Genomic DNA, 17,261 nt, shown 5'->3' with positions numbered 1-17,261 from the left:
GAATAATGCTTGAGTCAGAGAAGTTATTTCACATAACGTTCTCCAAAAAGAGAAAAGTGGTCAAAGAGACCAGAGTCTTGAACCAAGAATGAACAGACTCTTATAGGTTCATTCTTCACACGGACAGTTTATAACCAGTGTGTCTCCAGTACGTCGCATATGTTTAGAGACAGTGACGATTAATAAAAGCGGTAAATGAAGCGACACTACCAGACAAAGCACAACTCAAGTTGAGCAAATGTTGCCACTCACATAAATATACAAAATAAAACTAAGGCCGGGTAGGTTAGGGTAGAAGTGGGGATAGGTTAGAAGTGGGGATGAGTGAGGAGAAGAGAAAGGATGTTGCTTCTCTTTTCTACTTCCTCTCCTCTCTCTTCTCCATCAATTTCTTTTCTTTCTTTTGCCTTTTCACTTCCTCCTTTTCTCTTTCCTCATTGTCCTTCTTCTCCTTCTTCTGTCTTTTCAATTCCTCCTTTTCTCTCTTCTTGTTCTCTTCCATCTCTTTCTTCTCCCTCTTCTCCTCCTCCTTCCTCTCCTTCTTCAGCGTATTTTCCGCCTCCTTCCTCTCCTCCTTCAGCGTATTTTCCGCCTCCTTCCTGGCCTTCTTCTCCTCCTTCTTAATCTGCGCCTTCTCCTTGTCAGTTTGTTGGGCGAGCACTTGAAGCCTGAGGTTATCTACCTGGAGGTCAGCGTTTTCTCTCTGGAAGCTCTCCTCCTTTGCATCAAGTTCGCTTCTCATCCGATCTTCCAGAGCCGTGAGTTTTATTTTCCACTCCGCCTCGCTCCGGATGAGCTCGCTGTCTTTCTGAGTAGCGTAGCTCTCCAGGTCCAGGATGGTCTGCTTCAGCTTCTTCTGCTCCTTTTCAAACTGCTCCTTCTCCTTGTCAGTTTGTTTGGTGAGCTCTCGAAGGCTGATGTTATGTTCCTGGAGGTCAGCGTTTTGCTGTGTCAGGAGCTTGATGTCGTCCTCCTTTTGGTTGCACCACTCCTCCTCCAGCTGTCTGCTCTGTCTCTGCAGATCCTGCTCTCTCTGGAAGCTCTCCTCATTTGCAGCAAATTCGCTTCTCATCCGATCTTCCAGAGCCGTGAGTTTTATTTTCCACTCCGCCTCGCTCCGGATGAGCTCGCTGTCTTTCTGAGTAGCGTAGCTCTCCAGGTCCAGGATGGTCTGCTTCAGCTTCTTCTGCTCCTTTTCAAACTGCTCCTTCTCCTTGTCAGTTTGTTTGGTGAGCTCTCGAAGGCTGATGTTATGTTCCTGGAGGTCAGCGTTTTGCTGTGTCAGGAGCTTGATCTCTTCCTCCTTTTGGTTGCGCCACTCCTCCTCCATCTGTCTGCTCTGTCTCTGCAGATCCTGCTCTCTCTGGAAGCTCTCCTCATTTGCAGCAAGTTCGCTTCTCATCCGATCTACCAGAGCATTGAGTTTTATTTTCCACTCCGCCTCGCTCTGGATGAGCTCAATGCATTTCTGAGTAGCGTAGCTCTCCAGGTCCAGGATGGTCTGCTTCAGCTCCTTCTGCTCCTTTTCAAACTGCTCCTTCTCCTTGTCAGTTTGTTTGGTGAGCTCTCGAAGGCTGATGTTATGTTCCTGGAGCGTTTTAGCGTAGCTCTCCAGGTCCAGGATGGTCTGCTTCAGCAAGTTCTGTTCCTCAGTTTCGAATTTTGCCTCCGTGGCCATCATCTCGTTGTTCTCTTTCAAGGACTTTACAACCTGGTTGAACTCGGCATTCTCGTTCTGCTTTTCAAGCAGTCTTTGATTAAGAGAAAGGATAATTTCGTCCTTCTTCTTCTCTGTGACCACCTTTTCTTTTTTTCTAAGCTCTAGCTCTGACTTGAAAGCATCGATTATTTGCTTTTTCTCACGGTTCCAAATGTGCTCTTCTGAGGCCATCCGCTTCTTCACGGCACAAATTTCTGATTTCTTAACCCTGATTATTTCCAGTTTCTCATTGTCCCAAGTGAGCTCTTTGCTGGCCATCTGCTTCTTCATGTCAACAATTTCTGCTGCCTGCCTTTCACAGAGAACCCTGATTCTTTTCTGTTCCTCACGGTCCAAAATGAGCTCTTTGGCGGCCATTTTCTCCTTCAAGGCAACACTTGTTGATGCCTGCTCGTTGTCTGTCTTTTGAAAGTCCATTTTGGCTGTTCTCAAGTCCTGTATTTTTTCACAATGGTAATGCGCTATTGTTGCTTGAGTGCTACTTTGAGTATGTCTCTCTGATGGATGTCAAATGATAACTAAGTAGAATAAGGTTCTAGAATGACACTGACTGCATTGACATTCTAGAGCCTTCGATGATGTCATGTTTAGTGATGTCACGGAATTCTTTAACCGCCTTTGATGATCAAAGGCGGTTAAAGAATTCCGTGACATCACTAAACATGACATCATCGAAGTGTCATCCTAGAACCTTATTCTAGAACAGGGGTGTCAAACATCCGGCCCGCGGGCCGCATCCGGCCCGCCACGTCATTTTATGTGGCCCGCGAATCCGCCAGCAAAAAAAAAAAAAAATATATATATATATTTTTATTATTATTTTTTTTTTTACAAAAATTAAAAGTTAGATGTGAAAATAAAAATATCCCCATGGTCGAAATTATGAGATAGAAAGTCGAAGTGATGAGATAGCATGTTGTCTGTGTGCCGACATTAAAACGATCACAACAGGTGGACAGGAGATGCAACAACCCATAAAGAGGATTTACAACAAGTGATCGTGTCTTTCTCAACATGCGTACTTCTCTGCACTTGTAAACTCGTGGACTTGTGAAACGTCATCAGTCTCAGCCCAAGTACTGTTCCAATTCAAAGTTCACATCGAGCGGAGATGTTTGAGTATAAAAAAACTTTGAGTTGAGCCATTCGCGCCGCCGGTCTCACCGGGGGCTATTTGTGTTCATTCGCACTGGACGCGTCGGAGAGGGGGCGGGGCTTATCGCCCTGAAAGCCGTTCAACTGTCCGCCATTAACCATGGAAAAAATAACCTCTATTTCTGCTTAGTACATGTTGTGGAAGTCACAGATATCCCGGGAAACTAAACTAAATATGTTAGGAGTGGTTACATTTACAACCGGCCCTTTGAGGGCGACCGTGATGCTGATGTGGCCCCAGAGTGAAAATGAGTTTGACACCCCTGTTCTAGAGCATTTGTTGATGTCATGTTTGTTCCGAATGGTGGTCACATGACTACACTTGGTCACATGACTTCTCCAGACTAAAAAACCTGCAAAATAGAATTACAAAAAGGGATAGGCTACAGAAAATATATTGTATTAATAAAAGGTTTGTCTTCCTCTATAATCTTCCTCTACTCAAACTGACAAAGTTTTACTTTTCAAACTTAATTACAACACTGCAGGCCATCGCTCTCTCTCTCTCTCACATACACACACATCAAATTTGCTTCAAAATGAACACTTACAAATCAAAGTTTACTAGATTCTGGGGCAATACATTTGGTCAACACACATCTCTCACTCGTAGCTCTGGTGACTGGAAGTCCCTGTCATACTGGAGAGTATTTATTTGTGAACTTCACAATAGTTGTGCAGAACAAAATAAGTATTGATAAGAAAAGGAAAGTCCTCCTTTTTGTGTCCTACACCCTCCTCAAAGCCGCAAACCGTGACTTGAAACGTCCGCTCATTGTATATATTTGTGGATTATTTTGTCCAGTCTTTATTTTTTAAAGGAAACACTGAATAAATCATCTCATCCATCATTTACTCTCGTCATTTATTGTTGTTTAAAAAAAATTACCATTTCAAAAAATTGTTACAGGCTAATTGAAATCTAACTCTGCTCTAATAAAAGTAATTGTTTTATACATACAGTATATGTATGCAAAATTGTTAATTGTGATGCACCAGCTGGTATTTTGCTGGTGATTGAAATCAGGACAGTTTAAAGTATGGTCCTGGATGTGTTGACAGCATTGACGTTAACTTAAGGAAGGAAATTAAGAAGCTGGTAGTGCAAAATTGAGTTTTCATGTGATTTGATAGTCATGGTATTGTGAAGGACTTCTTTGGGAACAAAGAGATTCATTTTTTATTAATAATAGCAGAAGAAATATCTAAGTTGTAAAAGTAATAATAAAGATAGAACAGATTGATAAAACTAAATAAAGTATCACGGAATATTTGTACAAAAGTACAAAATATGAAGACTTGTAAACGCTGTAGCTGTTTGAGTTAGGGCGACATAAAGCGTAATGGTACTTTAAGATCACTTTCAAAAGCCGCACTTAAATATAACTCAGGATAATCAAATACTGCCAACTGAGAGCAGATAAAGGCTGAAGGAGCCTTTTCTCTTAACTTTATAGTTTGCATAGAGTTTGCATGTGAAGTCTTCCATCATTTAAATCCTGCAATATTTCATATTTGACCTCTTAAAAATTACAAAATTTGCGCAATGTTAATTATTTAATCGAAAATATTTTCATAACACAAATGCAAATGTGATTTTGTACATTCAAGCACATGAACATGATAAATCATTTGTAAAATGTGACACTTTTAATGAGCGCAACAGCAAGAAAGCACATGACAAAATGAACAGTAATAATATTAAATATAATAGCACACAAAGTTATTTTGGCAGCAGTTTCAAATTTCCTTTTGTTAGACTGCTGAAGTCATGAAGGATGCCCACCTTAACAAACGTGGAGTAAGGATACAAAACCTGGTTTTAATGACCTGAGAAGAGAGCAGGAGTTTTGTTTTGAAACAAAATTTTGAACTGAGCCATGTTGGTTTTTAAAAAGCTGACTTTTCAAAATGAAACGGATTACTTTTCTTTCTTCAGGTCAAACGCGCCATAGAGCGTTTGACCTGCAGAGGGAGCCGTTGCTAAATAATAGAAACCCTCTTGCTGATTGGTCAGTTTTGTGCTTCCAGATTATCAGCAGTTATGTAGCACAAATGATATATATTTTGTAATAGTATATCCATATCTGCAATCAGTCTGCAATCGTTTAGGTCTGAGACTCTTTCTGTGAGCTTGTTGACCTCATAGGATTATTACGTATGTTTTCCTCCCATGTAAATCAACTTTTGTCGATGCATATTCACCATTTGCAACAGTACTCATGACCATAACAGCCACATATACTAAAATAAAGCACAAAAAACAATAATACCTATGTCGGCACATTGAGTAACAGGTTGCAGCATATGCAATAAAGGTAATTAATTAAGTGAATTAAGTTCATGATTTACAGACTCTAAAGCTCAACACCCAGGATATTAAGGTTTACTTTACATCGTATATTATATATCATACATAATATAAATGACACAGTATTATGGTCATCAATTGCATCAGTGGTTTTTAATACCCATTACACTGTAGGGATGTCCCTCTATCTGCCTCCACAAAAAGCAAGCATGTGATGTCATCCACAGCCCCAGCCAGCTCTTATCAGGACAGCTCAGTGTCGCCTCTGACTCTGCTGCGAAACACACGCTGAAGAAGTACTCTTGAAGACATCTCTAAAACAGTGTTTTTTTCTCTCTTCAACTCTCAGACTGAAGGAATACTTTTTCTGCCATTGTAAAGGTAGGTTTCTTGAATAGTTCCAGCATGTAGATTTTGATTCATATTTAAGCACTGTGGTCATGAAAACAGGTCAAATGTTCGTTTTCGAATGTCACATTGAATTGTGAAATGTTATACTTCAGGATATATGTTATAGGCCACATGGATAACAGGGATGCACACATACACATCAAGTTGTTAAATGTGAGAGAAACAAATATGCTGCCTCTTAACTTAGCTTGAGTAAAATGTGATGAAAATCATCTCACAAAAATCTGTTTATTTACTAAACATGAGTATTATGAAACTAAATATGTAAAGCTAATGTGTACATATTAAACGTATCCATGAATGTCTGCCACTTTGTGGAAACCTCGTTTGGTGGAAAGTCTTTCTCTCTTTGAGGGATCGCATTGCTTCTTAGAACTCAAATTGATTGGGATCATTTTAAGGTCAAGTAAAAAAAGAGGGTTAAGTTATGTTGTTGTGATTCGTGTACTTTCACTGTATTTTACTGGTGTTGAGTTGTGTTGAGTTGTGTGAAGGCCTATAGGGGCGGATGATGCTAACTAGATTGGGCTCACAGAAGGCTGTGGTCATAGGTCCATGATACTTGTGTGTAAAAAGAATACGGTACATGAAATAAATATAATCTCTTAGTAACAATCACCTTTTCATAACATAGAAAACTTCCAGTCTATATATATATATGTATATATATGTATATATATATATATATATATATATATATATATATATATATATATATATATATATACATATATATATATATGTGTGTGTGTTATTTACTCACTTTAAACAGTATCATGATAGAGTAAAACTATTGATCATTATTTGATTCTATGCAGCAGAGAGAGAGATATGATGTTTTGCTTGTTACTGCTTTTCCTATTTAGAACTGTCATAATTTCCACTGTTTCACATCTTGTAGACATACAGTAATTGCTTAACATTTAGTTTTCGGATGAAAGCATCTGTATAGCGACTTTGCAGCACATGCTTTTGCTTATTTTGCCACATTTATGTCTTTTGGCCTAACCTTAGTTAAACTTGCGTGACGTGCATAATAAGTAGGGGTGTAACGGTTCACAAAATTCACGGTTGGATTCGATACGATACAGTGGAGCCACGGTTCGGTACGTTTCGGTACAGTAGAAAACTATAAATGCCAGAGAAATGTACTTGATTTTAAAATATATTTATTCATTACAACTAACATCATGAAGTTATTCTTTGACTTTGAACAATGATGGAACTATACCTGAGTGACCCATCTTCTGGGGTGTCTTCTTAGCAACACATAAGCATAAAAAACAAAAGCTGCTCCTTAATGTTATGTAGTATTGTTACTTACATCTTACTTACATCTTGCAAAAGAGATTTTTAATCTCAATGGGACTACCTGGTTAAATAAAGGTTTTTAAAATTTTTCTTTTTTTTTTATTCAAACGTATTCGGTTCGTCATGCGTACCGAACCGTGAGCCTCGTACCGAACGGTTCAATACGAATACACGTACCGTTACACCCCTAATAATAAGTATGCAGGAAGGAAGCTGTGAGGAACAGAGGAAGCAAAAGGACAAATCTGTAACCCTAACGTCCAAAAATGGAGACCTCCCTTTCAAAATTTAAAACATGGCTTTGCAGACAAACTTTCTAACATTTAAGTGTCTATTGTTACAAAGTCTGTAACAGTCTATGCTCTCCTTTTCTCAGTTACAAACGTACCTCAGAATACCCACGGTGATCAGAGCACAGATGGATCTAAACTGCTTCACGTATCTGCTGGTCCTGTGCGCCCTCAATAAGGTATAGCTGTTATATATCTGATTCTGATTCTGATTCTGTTGTATCTGATCTGTGCAGTGGTTCAGCTGAAATATGCTGTTTTAGCTAAATATGTCACCTTCACATTAACGTATTGTATGATTGTGCAGCGTCATCATTTCTTTTTAGATCATCCAGTCAGTTTTGAAGCAAGTTGTTTCAGTTATTCTATTAATTCGATTTTTTGTTTTGTTTCTGTATTCCATATATTCTGGCCATGCATTTGTGAAATTAGAGCAATATGATCTCAGTACTAAATATCCTGTTTCTAGAATATTTATAACCATAACTAAAGTTGTTTGCTTCTAAAAAGCAGCCCTCCTGTTATTTCTCTTTATTTGATTGACAGAACCATCAAATCTTCCGGATGCCGTCGTTAAAGGGACACTCCAGCGATTTTGATATTGTGCCTCCATAAAGTTGAGGGACGAGTGAGAGACAGATTAAAAGAAGAATGGAGAAAATTGCAGCAGTAGAGGCTGAAATGTAAGGCAAGGCAAGGCAAGGCAAGTTTATTTGTATGGCACATTTCAACAACAAGGTAATTCAATGTGCTCCACATGAAACCATTAAAAGCATAAAGGCGAAAGTAAAGGAGATTAAAAACATACATTGAAACAATAATCGATGTCTCCCTGAGACATTACGCTGCACGCAATCAACCATACACTGCCGCAATTCTGCAATTACTCGCACACAAACCACGTCTGGAAAAGATCTCTGGCGATCTGCGTTTTATAGTGTACGCCTTGCACGAACTCGGTCCCGGAGGAAATGGCGACATATTGTGCACTTTCTAAATTTGAATCGATGTCTCCCTGAGAAATGTACTATTATTTCGGTCCTGATATGGGTCAAAGTTATTACTACACTTCCCATAATTCAACTTGATAGTAATTGTAGCTCCCCCAGAGCCCTTGAAGACATAATTCTGCTTGTGACATTGTCATTGCATTAAAATGATTTATATCATGTGTTTTGTCAACTTAAGTTCTCATTTGTTAGCTCTCACTTGACAGTTGCACTCTGATTTTGTATATAATCTCTCTAAAGCTGCTTGTTGTGGCGAGCCCTGACGACGAATACCAGGAGCATCTGAACCATCGGGGGGAACATAAGTGGACGCGGAAACAAATCGCCACGGCCCAGTACGAATGTTTCCAGAGGATTGTGAAAGAATCACAGCGTAAAACAAAAACAATAGGTGAAAGGACTGTCTCAAAAACATCTTTTGATGTTACTATAATTCATATTAAGTCACTGTAACATTTCACTGTGTGTCCGTTGTCAGCAGGGCCAGTGTGCAACAGGACGTGGGATGGGTGGCTGTGCTGGGATGAAACTGAAGCCGGACAAACGGAGCAGAGCTGTCCGGACTACTTTAAAGATTTTGATCCTAATGGTAAATTTAGTTGTTAATCCTTACTAATTTTACAAACCTTTAATATTTATTGTGTAATATTGAGTTGAGACTATAATATTAGACATTTACTAGCTTGGAGCATAAAAACACTCCTATATATCTGCAGTTAATACTTATTTTGAGAGCAGTTTCCCTGTTTTTAAAAGCTTAATTCTAGTTTTTAGATGATGAATCTCGTCGGCGAGCTTTCTGATCATGAGTTAGATGTGACGTTTGACACCACTATTATGCCTGTACGTTAGCTTAGCATACGGACCAGCATAAAAACTGTGGATCGGTAAACAATCAAAGTTTTCATCTCCTCTAATTACCTCACTAATTAGCATGCTGTAGCTCATTTCTGTATTCCGTGAACAGAACTGTAAAATCGTGGTTGCAAATTTGTTGACAGCAATTGCATCGAAAGTCTGCTCAGAGACAGGCCAGTGGGGACGCCACCCAGAGAGCAACAGGACGTGGACAAACTTCACAAACTGCGAAGCCAACACAATACATCATGGGACAGTAAGGAGGAATAAAGACAATAGAAATATGTAAAACACCTTTGACTGTGGACTTGCATTCATTTTGTTTTCTTGCAGGTGGCAATGACTCACTTCTACTTGGCCATGATTGGTCACGGCCTGTCGCTGGTGTCACTTCTCATATCATTAGGAATATTCTTGCATTTTAAGTAAGTGTAGAAGCTTTATTTATGTCTCAGTTATGAAAAGTCATGTCTAGTCTGAAATGTCTTCTCTTGTAGGAGTCTGAGCTGTCAGAGGATAACGCTCCATAAAAACCTCTTCTTCTCATTCGTGCTGAACTCCATCATCACTGTTGTCTGGCTTACAACAGTGGTGAAGAAACAGGGACACACATACAACGATTCTGTGAGTGATTCGACTCGACACGTTGAACCAAACAACATTTTCAGCGTCGGTAAAATCATGACGGCTCGTTTTCTCATGTAGGTGAGCTGCAAGCTGCTCATGTTCATCCACCTGTATCTGTTGAGCTGCAACTACTTCTGGATGCTGTGCGAGGGCATCTACCTGCACACTCTGATTGTTGTGGCAGTGTTTGCAGAAAAACAACATTTCATGTGGTATTATCTGCTGGGCTGGGGTAAGTAAAGCCATCTGTCAATATTTCACTCTGCACATTTCACTCTCTCACACTGAAACGTCATAAAAGTTCTCATGTGTTTTGTAGGTTTTCCACTCGTGCCAGTGGTGATACATTCAATAGCACGTCAGTGCTACTACAACGACAAGTGAGTCTTCTTGATCTAAAGGTATGATTGTATCTAAATCATGTGTCTCCATACTGTATAGTATGATGATCTGATTTATGCATTCACAGATGTTGGGTCAGCTCAGATACTTCCTTGCTGTACATTATCCACGGACCCATCTGCGCCGCATTGGTGGTAAGCACCAAGCCCTCGTGGGATAGACACTTGTCAAGACTGTTGTGCAGCCGTCCTTACTTGTTACTTGTTGTGAGGGATCTTTTCCTTCAGTATGGTCATCATGAAAGTGTTGAAAATGATCGTCACCATGTTAAACTTTCCTTTGTTTTTGCGTCAAATGTACAACAATGCCTTTTGGATTCCAGGTGAATCTTTTCTTCCTGCTGAACATCGTTCGGGTTCTCATCACCAAGCTGAGGGTGACGCACCAGGCCGAGTCCAGCCTCTACATGAGGGCCGTGAGAGCCACCCTCATCCTCATCCCCTTGCTTGGCATCCAGTTTGTCCTGCTCCCCTACAAGCCCCAGGATCACTGGGTCTCTGAAATCTACCTGTACATCATGGAAATCCTCATGCACTACCAGGTCAGTGCATACTTACAAGGAGTGTTCCACAGTCAAAAAGCATTTGTATTAACCAAATGAAAGTCACTAGTGCATGCTATTAAAAGTGCTGCTGTAGGAACCGACGGTGAAAGGGCAATATCCTCAATCATTTTGTGGTTTAACATTTCAAATAGTTCAAGAATAAGAGCATGAACATGTGACACAGTAAGCAGCTGTTTGAGCTCAGGGGATTTCCTGTCTTGTGTAATTTCTCAAGAAACTTTTTTTTCTCATGCAGGGTCTCTTGGTTTCTACAATATTCTGCTTCTTCAACGGGGAGGTGAATAATGAGCACTAACAACATTTCATGTTTCAGACTTAGATTTTGAATTCGCTGCCCATTTAATTCTCCCTATGAGATCAGGCCACCGATTATTGAGTTCTATAGGGACAGAAAGGTACCAAGTGTCTTTCTAAGGGACAGTTTCAGAGTTCACATGGCCTTTAATGGTAACATTGGACCTGTTCACGCTTGGCAATAAAAAGCATATGGTTCACAGAAGGACACAGGATTTTTTAAATTTTGAGGTTGTGAGTCCCCCAAACCCATCAAGAAACCAAAAAGACAATCTATATATTTTTTTAAATGGTTGGATTTAATTAATTCAGTTAACTGTTTGTGCTACATGTTGTTTAAAGCCCCTTTTCCTTTACAGTGAATGCATAAAGATGTCGTTTGGTTGCTGTTTTCCCAAAGATAAGATGAAATGTGAGAAGGCGCTTAAATCCGTAAGCCACTTCGCCATCCTCCACACATCCCCTTTGTGTCTCTTCCTGCAGGTCCAGAGTGTTCTGCGGAGACACTGGAACCAGCAGCGAATGCAGTTCCCCGGCACATTTGGCAACGCTGAGTTCTTCCGCTCGGCCTCGTACGTGGCGTCGTCACTCACAGAAGTCCACCGCTGCTACAGCATCGAAAGCCACACAGAGCACATCAACGGCAAGAGATACTCAGACATATTCAGATCGGACAGCCCGTTCGTGTGAAGGTGGTGCTTCAGGCTCACTGTTTCTTTGACTTGTCACAAGATGTTATGAAGATTCATTTCTTCTGGGAGTTTTACTGCTGTTCATGGCAACTGAGTACAAACTTTTCCCTTTCACACAAACTCACATATTTCTTTTCTTGACTTTTTCTCACGAATATTACACAACAGAAGGAGCTTGAGACCAAAGCCACGGTTTCTTCATCATTATTTACACCCCACTAATGGAAAGGACACAAAGAAGACACGAAGAAGACCCTGTGATTCAACCGGCCTCACCGGCCTCAACCCATTAACACAAGGAATAAATGCTTTTTGCATCACGTGGAATAAACTTGGACAAGAAGCTGTTCTGTTGAGCTGATATGCAAAGAGAGATATTTCTTCTGGCCATTTTGAGGATGTTGATGCCATTTAGAAATGGGCAGTTATTGATTGAGGGTGTTGTGGAAAGGACATGCACAAAAACCCTGTCGAAATACTCAAATCTGAAATAGCATTTCAGGTTAATAAACTTTTCTTTGCAGGCAGAAATAATTTCATTGATTAGTGCTGAAACAACACAAAGAAAGTGTTGGTCTCTCTGACTGGGCAACTGTTATCCCTTCAAGAAAGTAAAAGAGCAAAGTACCTAGATTCCTGTTGTTAGTACTCTCACTAGACTTGTAAAGTATAAAAAAGTGAAAACACTCACAAAAAATAAGAAATAAACAGATAGCTTGCTTTGCTAAACATAATTCCTGCTTTGACTTTTGAATTGAAGGCGTGCAACTCAGAATATAGGGAGAGTTTTCTATTTATGTATTATTTCCTTTAGCTAAGTTAAAAACAAATAAAGATGTTGTCAGAAACATACGCTTACATTGTCTCATCCCGTCATAGTCAATGCTCTGTAAGGCTCACCATTTTTCTTTCTTCATAACTGATTTTTCCAAAATGCTGTAGAGATTATTGTGAGATAATCACAGTGAAAATACAACTGAAAAGCATGTTTCTGTACATTTTATTTGTGTATGAATTAAGTATTTCAAGGCACAAAATATGAAGCCTTTCGTGTACTTTGTATATTTTTCCAGTCAACTAAAGTTGTTGAAGGTTAAAATGTTTTTAGGTTCATTATGTAAAGATGTTCGTGTCCAGGAAACAATTTCAGCAGGAACTGACTTATGTCACCTCCAGTTAGAAATAAAAGTTAGAGTGAATTTCCTGACAAGCGAAGAGCTGCTGGTTTCAGCCTTCCAAAAAAGAAACAATAATAAAATGGGGGAAATTATGTATAGCTTTCAACCAATGTTATTAGGTGATGTAAACGTGTAAAAGTGGTCTTATATAGATGTAGACCATAGAATATAGTCAAAAGTCCTGCAAAAAGTTAGTAAGTGACTCTTGAGTTTAGAATATTTTACCACAGATGGACAGAATTTGATATAAAACATAGATGTGTGTGTGTTTTCTCACTGCACAACATTAGTTGTCTGTCACAGTCTGAATCTTTGTATTGAAATATAAATGTTGTAAATAAAGGCAGGCTGTTTTAAACTGACATTCGGGGGAAAAAGAGTTCCTGTTTTTGTGTGTCTTTCCTTAATGTCTCTTCTATTGTTCTCCTTAAAGACAAAAAGAAAAGAAAGAAAGAAAATATGCCTACCCCCCCCCCCCCCACACATATTTAATTAAGGGGGAATTCCCTTGTCTGACCGTAGAAAACGTTTCCCTCTGAAATGAGTATTGTTTCCAGACAAAGCAGGGCGTGTTGTCTGTTCCTCATCCAAAAATGTATATAAGTGACCATGCAGGTGTAATTAGGAAGTCCCAAAGGAAAAGGGCTCTATCTATTCTTTCAGTGCATCGTTCTTTAAATGAACAGAGATGCTGTTAACTTTACATGCCACTCCTCCTTCATCCGTCTGCAAACACATGATGATCAGAAGCTTGACGGTTTATCATTGCAAGTGATCTACGAGCTACTTGCCTTTCACTGTGATGACCTCAATGCGTGGAGGATTTTGTGGGTTTGCATGGCGCATCGCAGTAACACTAAACATCTGACACAACTTTTAACTTGCATCCTGTTGCATCAACATGAGAGAGTATCCTGTGTGGTATCTGATGGCACAGGCTTCCTTTAAAACGGAGATAAAAAATACCGTCAACTTAAAGCGTGCACACAGAGATCTCAGTGAAGATGTTTTTAATGTTTACCTATCCCAACATCGATCCCACATCCCTTTATTTACCTCAGTGGGAATCAGACCAGTGGATGCATTGCAGGCTTCCTGTTTCTAAGAATAGATTGCCATTGAACTCTTGATCCGCTGGCTCTTGTGTTCTGGTAGCGAACACTTCCTCAGTCTCATGACTAACACTTGTTTACTGGCTTAACTTCCGCACGCTTCTACTGAAGTTTGAAGCATTTAGCCGATGTTTTGAATTTCCAGTGTGCGACATTCGTGGGTATTTGTCAGGGACATTTCCACAGGAGTTGACTGAATGGAGACATATACATCAGTTTTCCTCGTGGTGCTGCAGTAAATCTGCTCCACATTTAGCTTTAATTTGGATTTCCCCTGAATGAGAAACAGACCATTATGACCGTATGTAAAGTACAGTGACTTGATGTTTCATCCGACCGTAGTACATTTCTGCGGACCTTAGCTTGTCCTCATAGCAGGAACAAACACACTGCAGGAATTTAGCTGGGAAGTTACCTCAGTAGGTACGAGCTAAACATTACATGCTGGTAGGTACAACGGGCAGAGAAATACTTCAGAGACTCTGCAGAGGGACAGACAAAGACAAAGATCTATCTGTGAAGAGTGACATGCATGTATCATGAACATGGAAGTCTCCAAAAAAAACTCAAGCTTGCTACTGTTCAATAATTCATTCACACCTAAAATTAAATTCATGCGTGTAATGTCTCAGAACAACCTGCTGGGAAAAAAACTGGAGCTCAGATGAGTTTGTGGGACATTGAGATTGTTCCTTAGAGAGGGACATTTCCTATTTGTCAGGAGTATGAGTGCATCCTTGGAAAAAATCCTTGATACACAATATATGATGCACTTTACCTTCCCAGCAACAGTGACAGTGGTATGTTAGCCAAACACCATTAGAGGTGAAGCCAGAAACTGTTGGTGATTTCTGGGAAGTGCAGCGAAGAATCTCCACATCAGAAACAAAAGATATTTTTCATTACAGCTTTACAAAGTGATCAGAAACATAAACTGAAAAAACTGGCAAACTTTTTCTCTTTCGAAAGGAAGAATGACTCAAACTTGAAACAATGAGTTGCTGCTGTTTCCAATAACTCCACTTCATTAGAAACCCACGCAGCATGCAGAGTTATCAGTTGTCAAACTCATAACACAATGCTCTGCCATTCACGCACACACACATACTTATATCTGGCTCATAGCTTGATCTGACCACTTGTGCATGCTGGGGATGTCTCACTCTTGAGAACAATGGAATGAGTTCTTGGCTGTGCTCGAGGGCATGCAGGGCATACAGTACAGGGGTTGGGGTGAGCAATGTGGCCCGGCTGTATGGATGTGACCCGCGTTTGGGTGGGGCCTGCAGGAAGTCTGCTGCTTTCAGCCCGCTGCTGCAGGGTCAGGAATTATCTGAGCAGCTCATCACGGAGTGATGTCAACACTCGTTGTCGGGTAGCGATGCTGTTTGGTGTTTCTGGAGGGACGGCATGATCAAAAGTGTGAATGCATCATGTGGAGAGTTTATTTCCAGAGTTCTAGCTATTGGTGTAGTGCTCTTACTACTTTTATGTGTGTTCTTTGGAGCTGTGGCCCTCAATAAATGTCATCACCTTTTACCCTAGCTGCATCGAAATAGAAAGAAAACCCTGCCTGATATCGATTATTTTAGAGATTTAAATAAATGTCTCATGTTGTAGTCATTTCTGGTGTTCAGGTTGCACCACATTCCCAGATCTCAGCATTTAAAAGTACAATATTATTACAATAGTAATAAAACATTAGTCAAAACCTATGCAAATATAATCCAAGCTTTCATAAACAATAATTATCATTGAAAGAGCTGATGCATAGTCTCATGATCTGGTGCATGCCAGATGAGCTCTGGTGTTTTTTCTCATTCGGCTCATTTAGGCTCGTATGAAAGCTGAACCCTGGTGGGGACCAACGAACCGGACCAGGACCGCCTGAAGAGGTGGACCACAACTAAAAGTCAACAATGCAGGTATGAAAGTGACCTTACTGATGGGTGGGAAACAAAGGGCACAATGATGAAGGCTATTTGCTTTGCAAGCGATTTTGTTTTGATTTCGATTTTTAGATTATTTTAGCAGCAGAACATGTAAAACATCCCGACCTTCAAACGTCAGACATTTGGAATCAAGAGCTTCAAAACATCTCAAACAATAAGCTTATTACAGTTTTAAAGAGCCCAATTCCTTTCGGCCCAGGGCGGCGAGCCAGTGTCCACTTGTAACGAGGCGCGTCCCCGCTCTCGTCTTCAGCATCGTCCTGCCAACAGGAACTCCCTCACTCCTCTCCCAGTTTCCTGCCATTGTTCTCCCCCCCTGCCACCAGGCACACGCTCCGCCCAGGATCTGGGAAAAGGTGGGATGTTAAAGCGGCTCATTTCCCTTTCGATCAGCTTCGACCTCAGCTGGGTGGAGGAGGGGTGTCTGTCAGTGTGTGCGTGTGTGTGTGTGTGTGTGTGTGTGTGTGTGTGTGTGTGCGTGTGTGTGTGTGGGTGTGTGTGTGTGTGCGTGTGTGTGTATGTGTGTGTGTATGTGTGTGTGTATGTGTGTGTGTGTGTGTGTGTGCGTGTGTGTGTGCGTGTGTGTGTGCGTGTGTGTGTGTGTATGTGTGTGTCAGTGTGTGTGTGTGTGTGTGTGTGTGTGTGTGAATAGCGAGGCAGCACCCGTCTGACTCACTGACTGTGAATTTCACTTTTTTATATCATGTATCATGTAGGAGTATCTTTTGAATAATGTATTGTCCCGATTACAACCAAGCTCCCGTGCTCCATCAGAGAGCTTTTATCCCCTGAGCTTTTATATTCTTTATTGAATAAAATGGTGTATAATCTTAAGAATAAAATGCCAGGGGGGAATAAACCCCCTGTACAGGGAAAATAGAAAGAAGCTGGTTGAGATATTGTGACTGACTAGCAGCTAGCGTGTTTGATTAGGGAGGATGAGAGTCAGGTGTGTAGGCAGGTGAGTGCTGAACAGGATGTGCATGGAAAATGGGCCGTAAAAGTCAGAAATCTATATGTAAAATGTGAAAATGTTCCATCCAGAAATGCTAGAAATCCTCTGTACAAATCTGTACAATAAACTAATCAGTCTATAGTTTTACATGCAAACCCTATGATAGAGGCTAATAATATTGTTGGAGAATCTGACAACATACTCCCACTATAACCAGCAGACTTCATCACTTTGATGTCAGAGAAAACTCTTAATACTTTCCCATAATTGTGTGCTCTTGTTTCAGCCTGGCGTTTTCATGCCACCGAGAATAATTTAGGCCAACAGTTTGATCCCTTCTCATGATCCTTTCCCAGTGTTCTCTAAGTGTTCTGGAGGGGTGCAGCGAGGTGGGGTTGGAAGGTGCACAGGAAGGAAA

General features: G+C 40.4%; 1 protein-coding gene across 1 annotated transcript; it reads left to right on the top strand.

The window, feature by feature from the left end:
• The first annotated feature begins 5,460 nt into the window (after positions 1 to 5,460).
• LOC306796988 (calcitonin gene-related peptide type 1 receptor-like) lies at positions 5,461 to 13,149 on the top strand. The gene is made up of 13 exons (XM_079296108.1): positions 5,461 to 5,567; positions 7,285 to 7,377; positions 8,449 to 8,599; positions 8,687 to 8,797; positions 9,210 to 9,322; positions 9,400 to 9,491; positions 9,564 to 9,690; positions 9,772 to 9,925; positions 10,013 to 10,073; positions 10,163 to 10,229; positions 10,418 to 10,636; positions 10,896 to 10,937; positions 11,438 to 13,149. The coding sequence occupies exons 2-13, from the start codon at positions 7,327 to 7,329 to the stop codon at positions 11,642 to 11,644; spliced, it is 1,395 nt and encodes a 464-aa protein (XP_079152234.1). The 5' UTR covers positions 5,461 to 5,567; positions 7,285 to 7,326; the 3' UTR covers positions 11,645 to 13,149.
• The last annotated feature ends 4,112 nt before the right edge of the window (positions 13,150 to 17,261 follow it).

The sequence above is a fragment of the Melanostigma gelatinosum genome, assembly GCF_949748355.1.
Source record: "Melanostigma gelatinosum genome assembly, chromosome: 24".
In the NCBI taxonomy this organism is placed as follows: Eukaryota; Metazoa; Chordata; class Actinopteri; order Perciformes; family Zoarcidae; genus Melanostigma; species Melanostigma gelatinosum.
The sequence above is the reverse complement of the archived record's forward strand: the minus strand, read 5'-3'. Positions and strand labels throughout refer to the sequence as shown.

Coding starts and splice junctions, on each gene's coding strand:
- LOC306796988 (XM_079296108.1), top strand. CDS start 7,327: ATGGATCTAAACTGCTTCACGTATCTGCTGGTCCTGTGCGCCCTCAAT. Junction 8,798..9,209: donor TAAAGATTTTGATCCTAATG/GTAAATTTAGTT, acceptor ATTTGTTGACAG/CAATTGCATCGAAAGTCTGC. Junction 9,492..9,563: donor GGAATATTCTTGCATTTTAA/GTAAGTGTAGAA, acceptor CTTCTCTTGTAG/GAGTCTGAGCTGTCAGAGGA.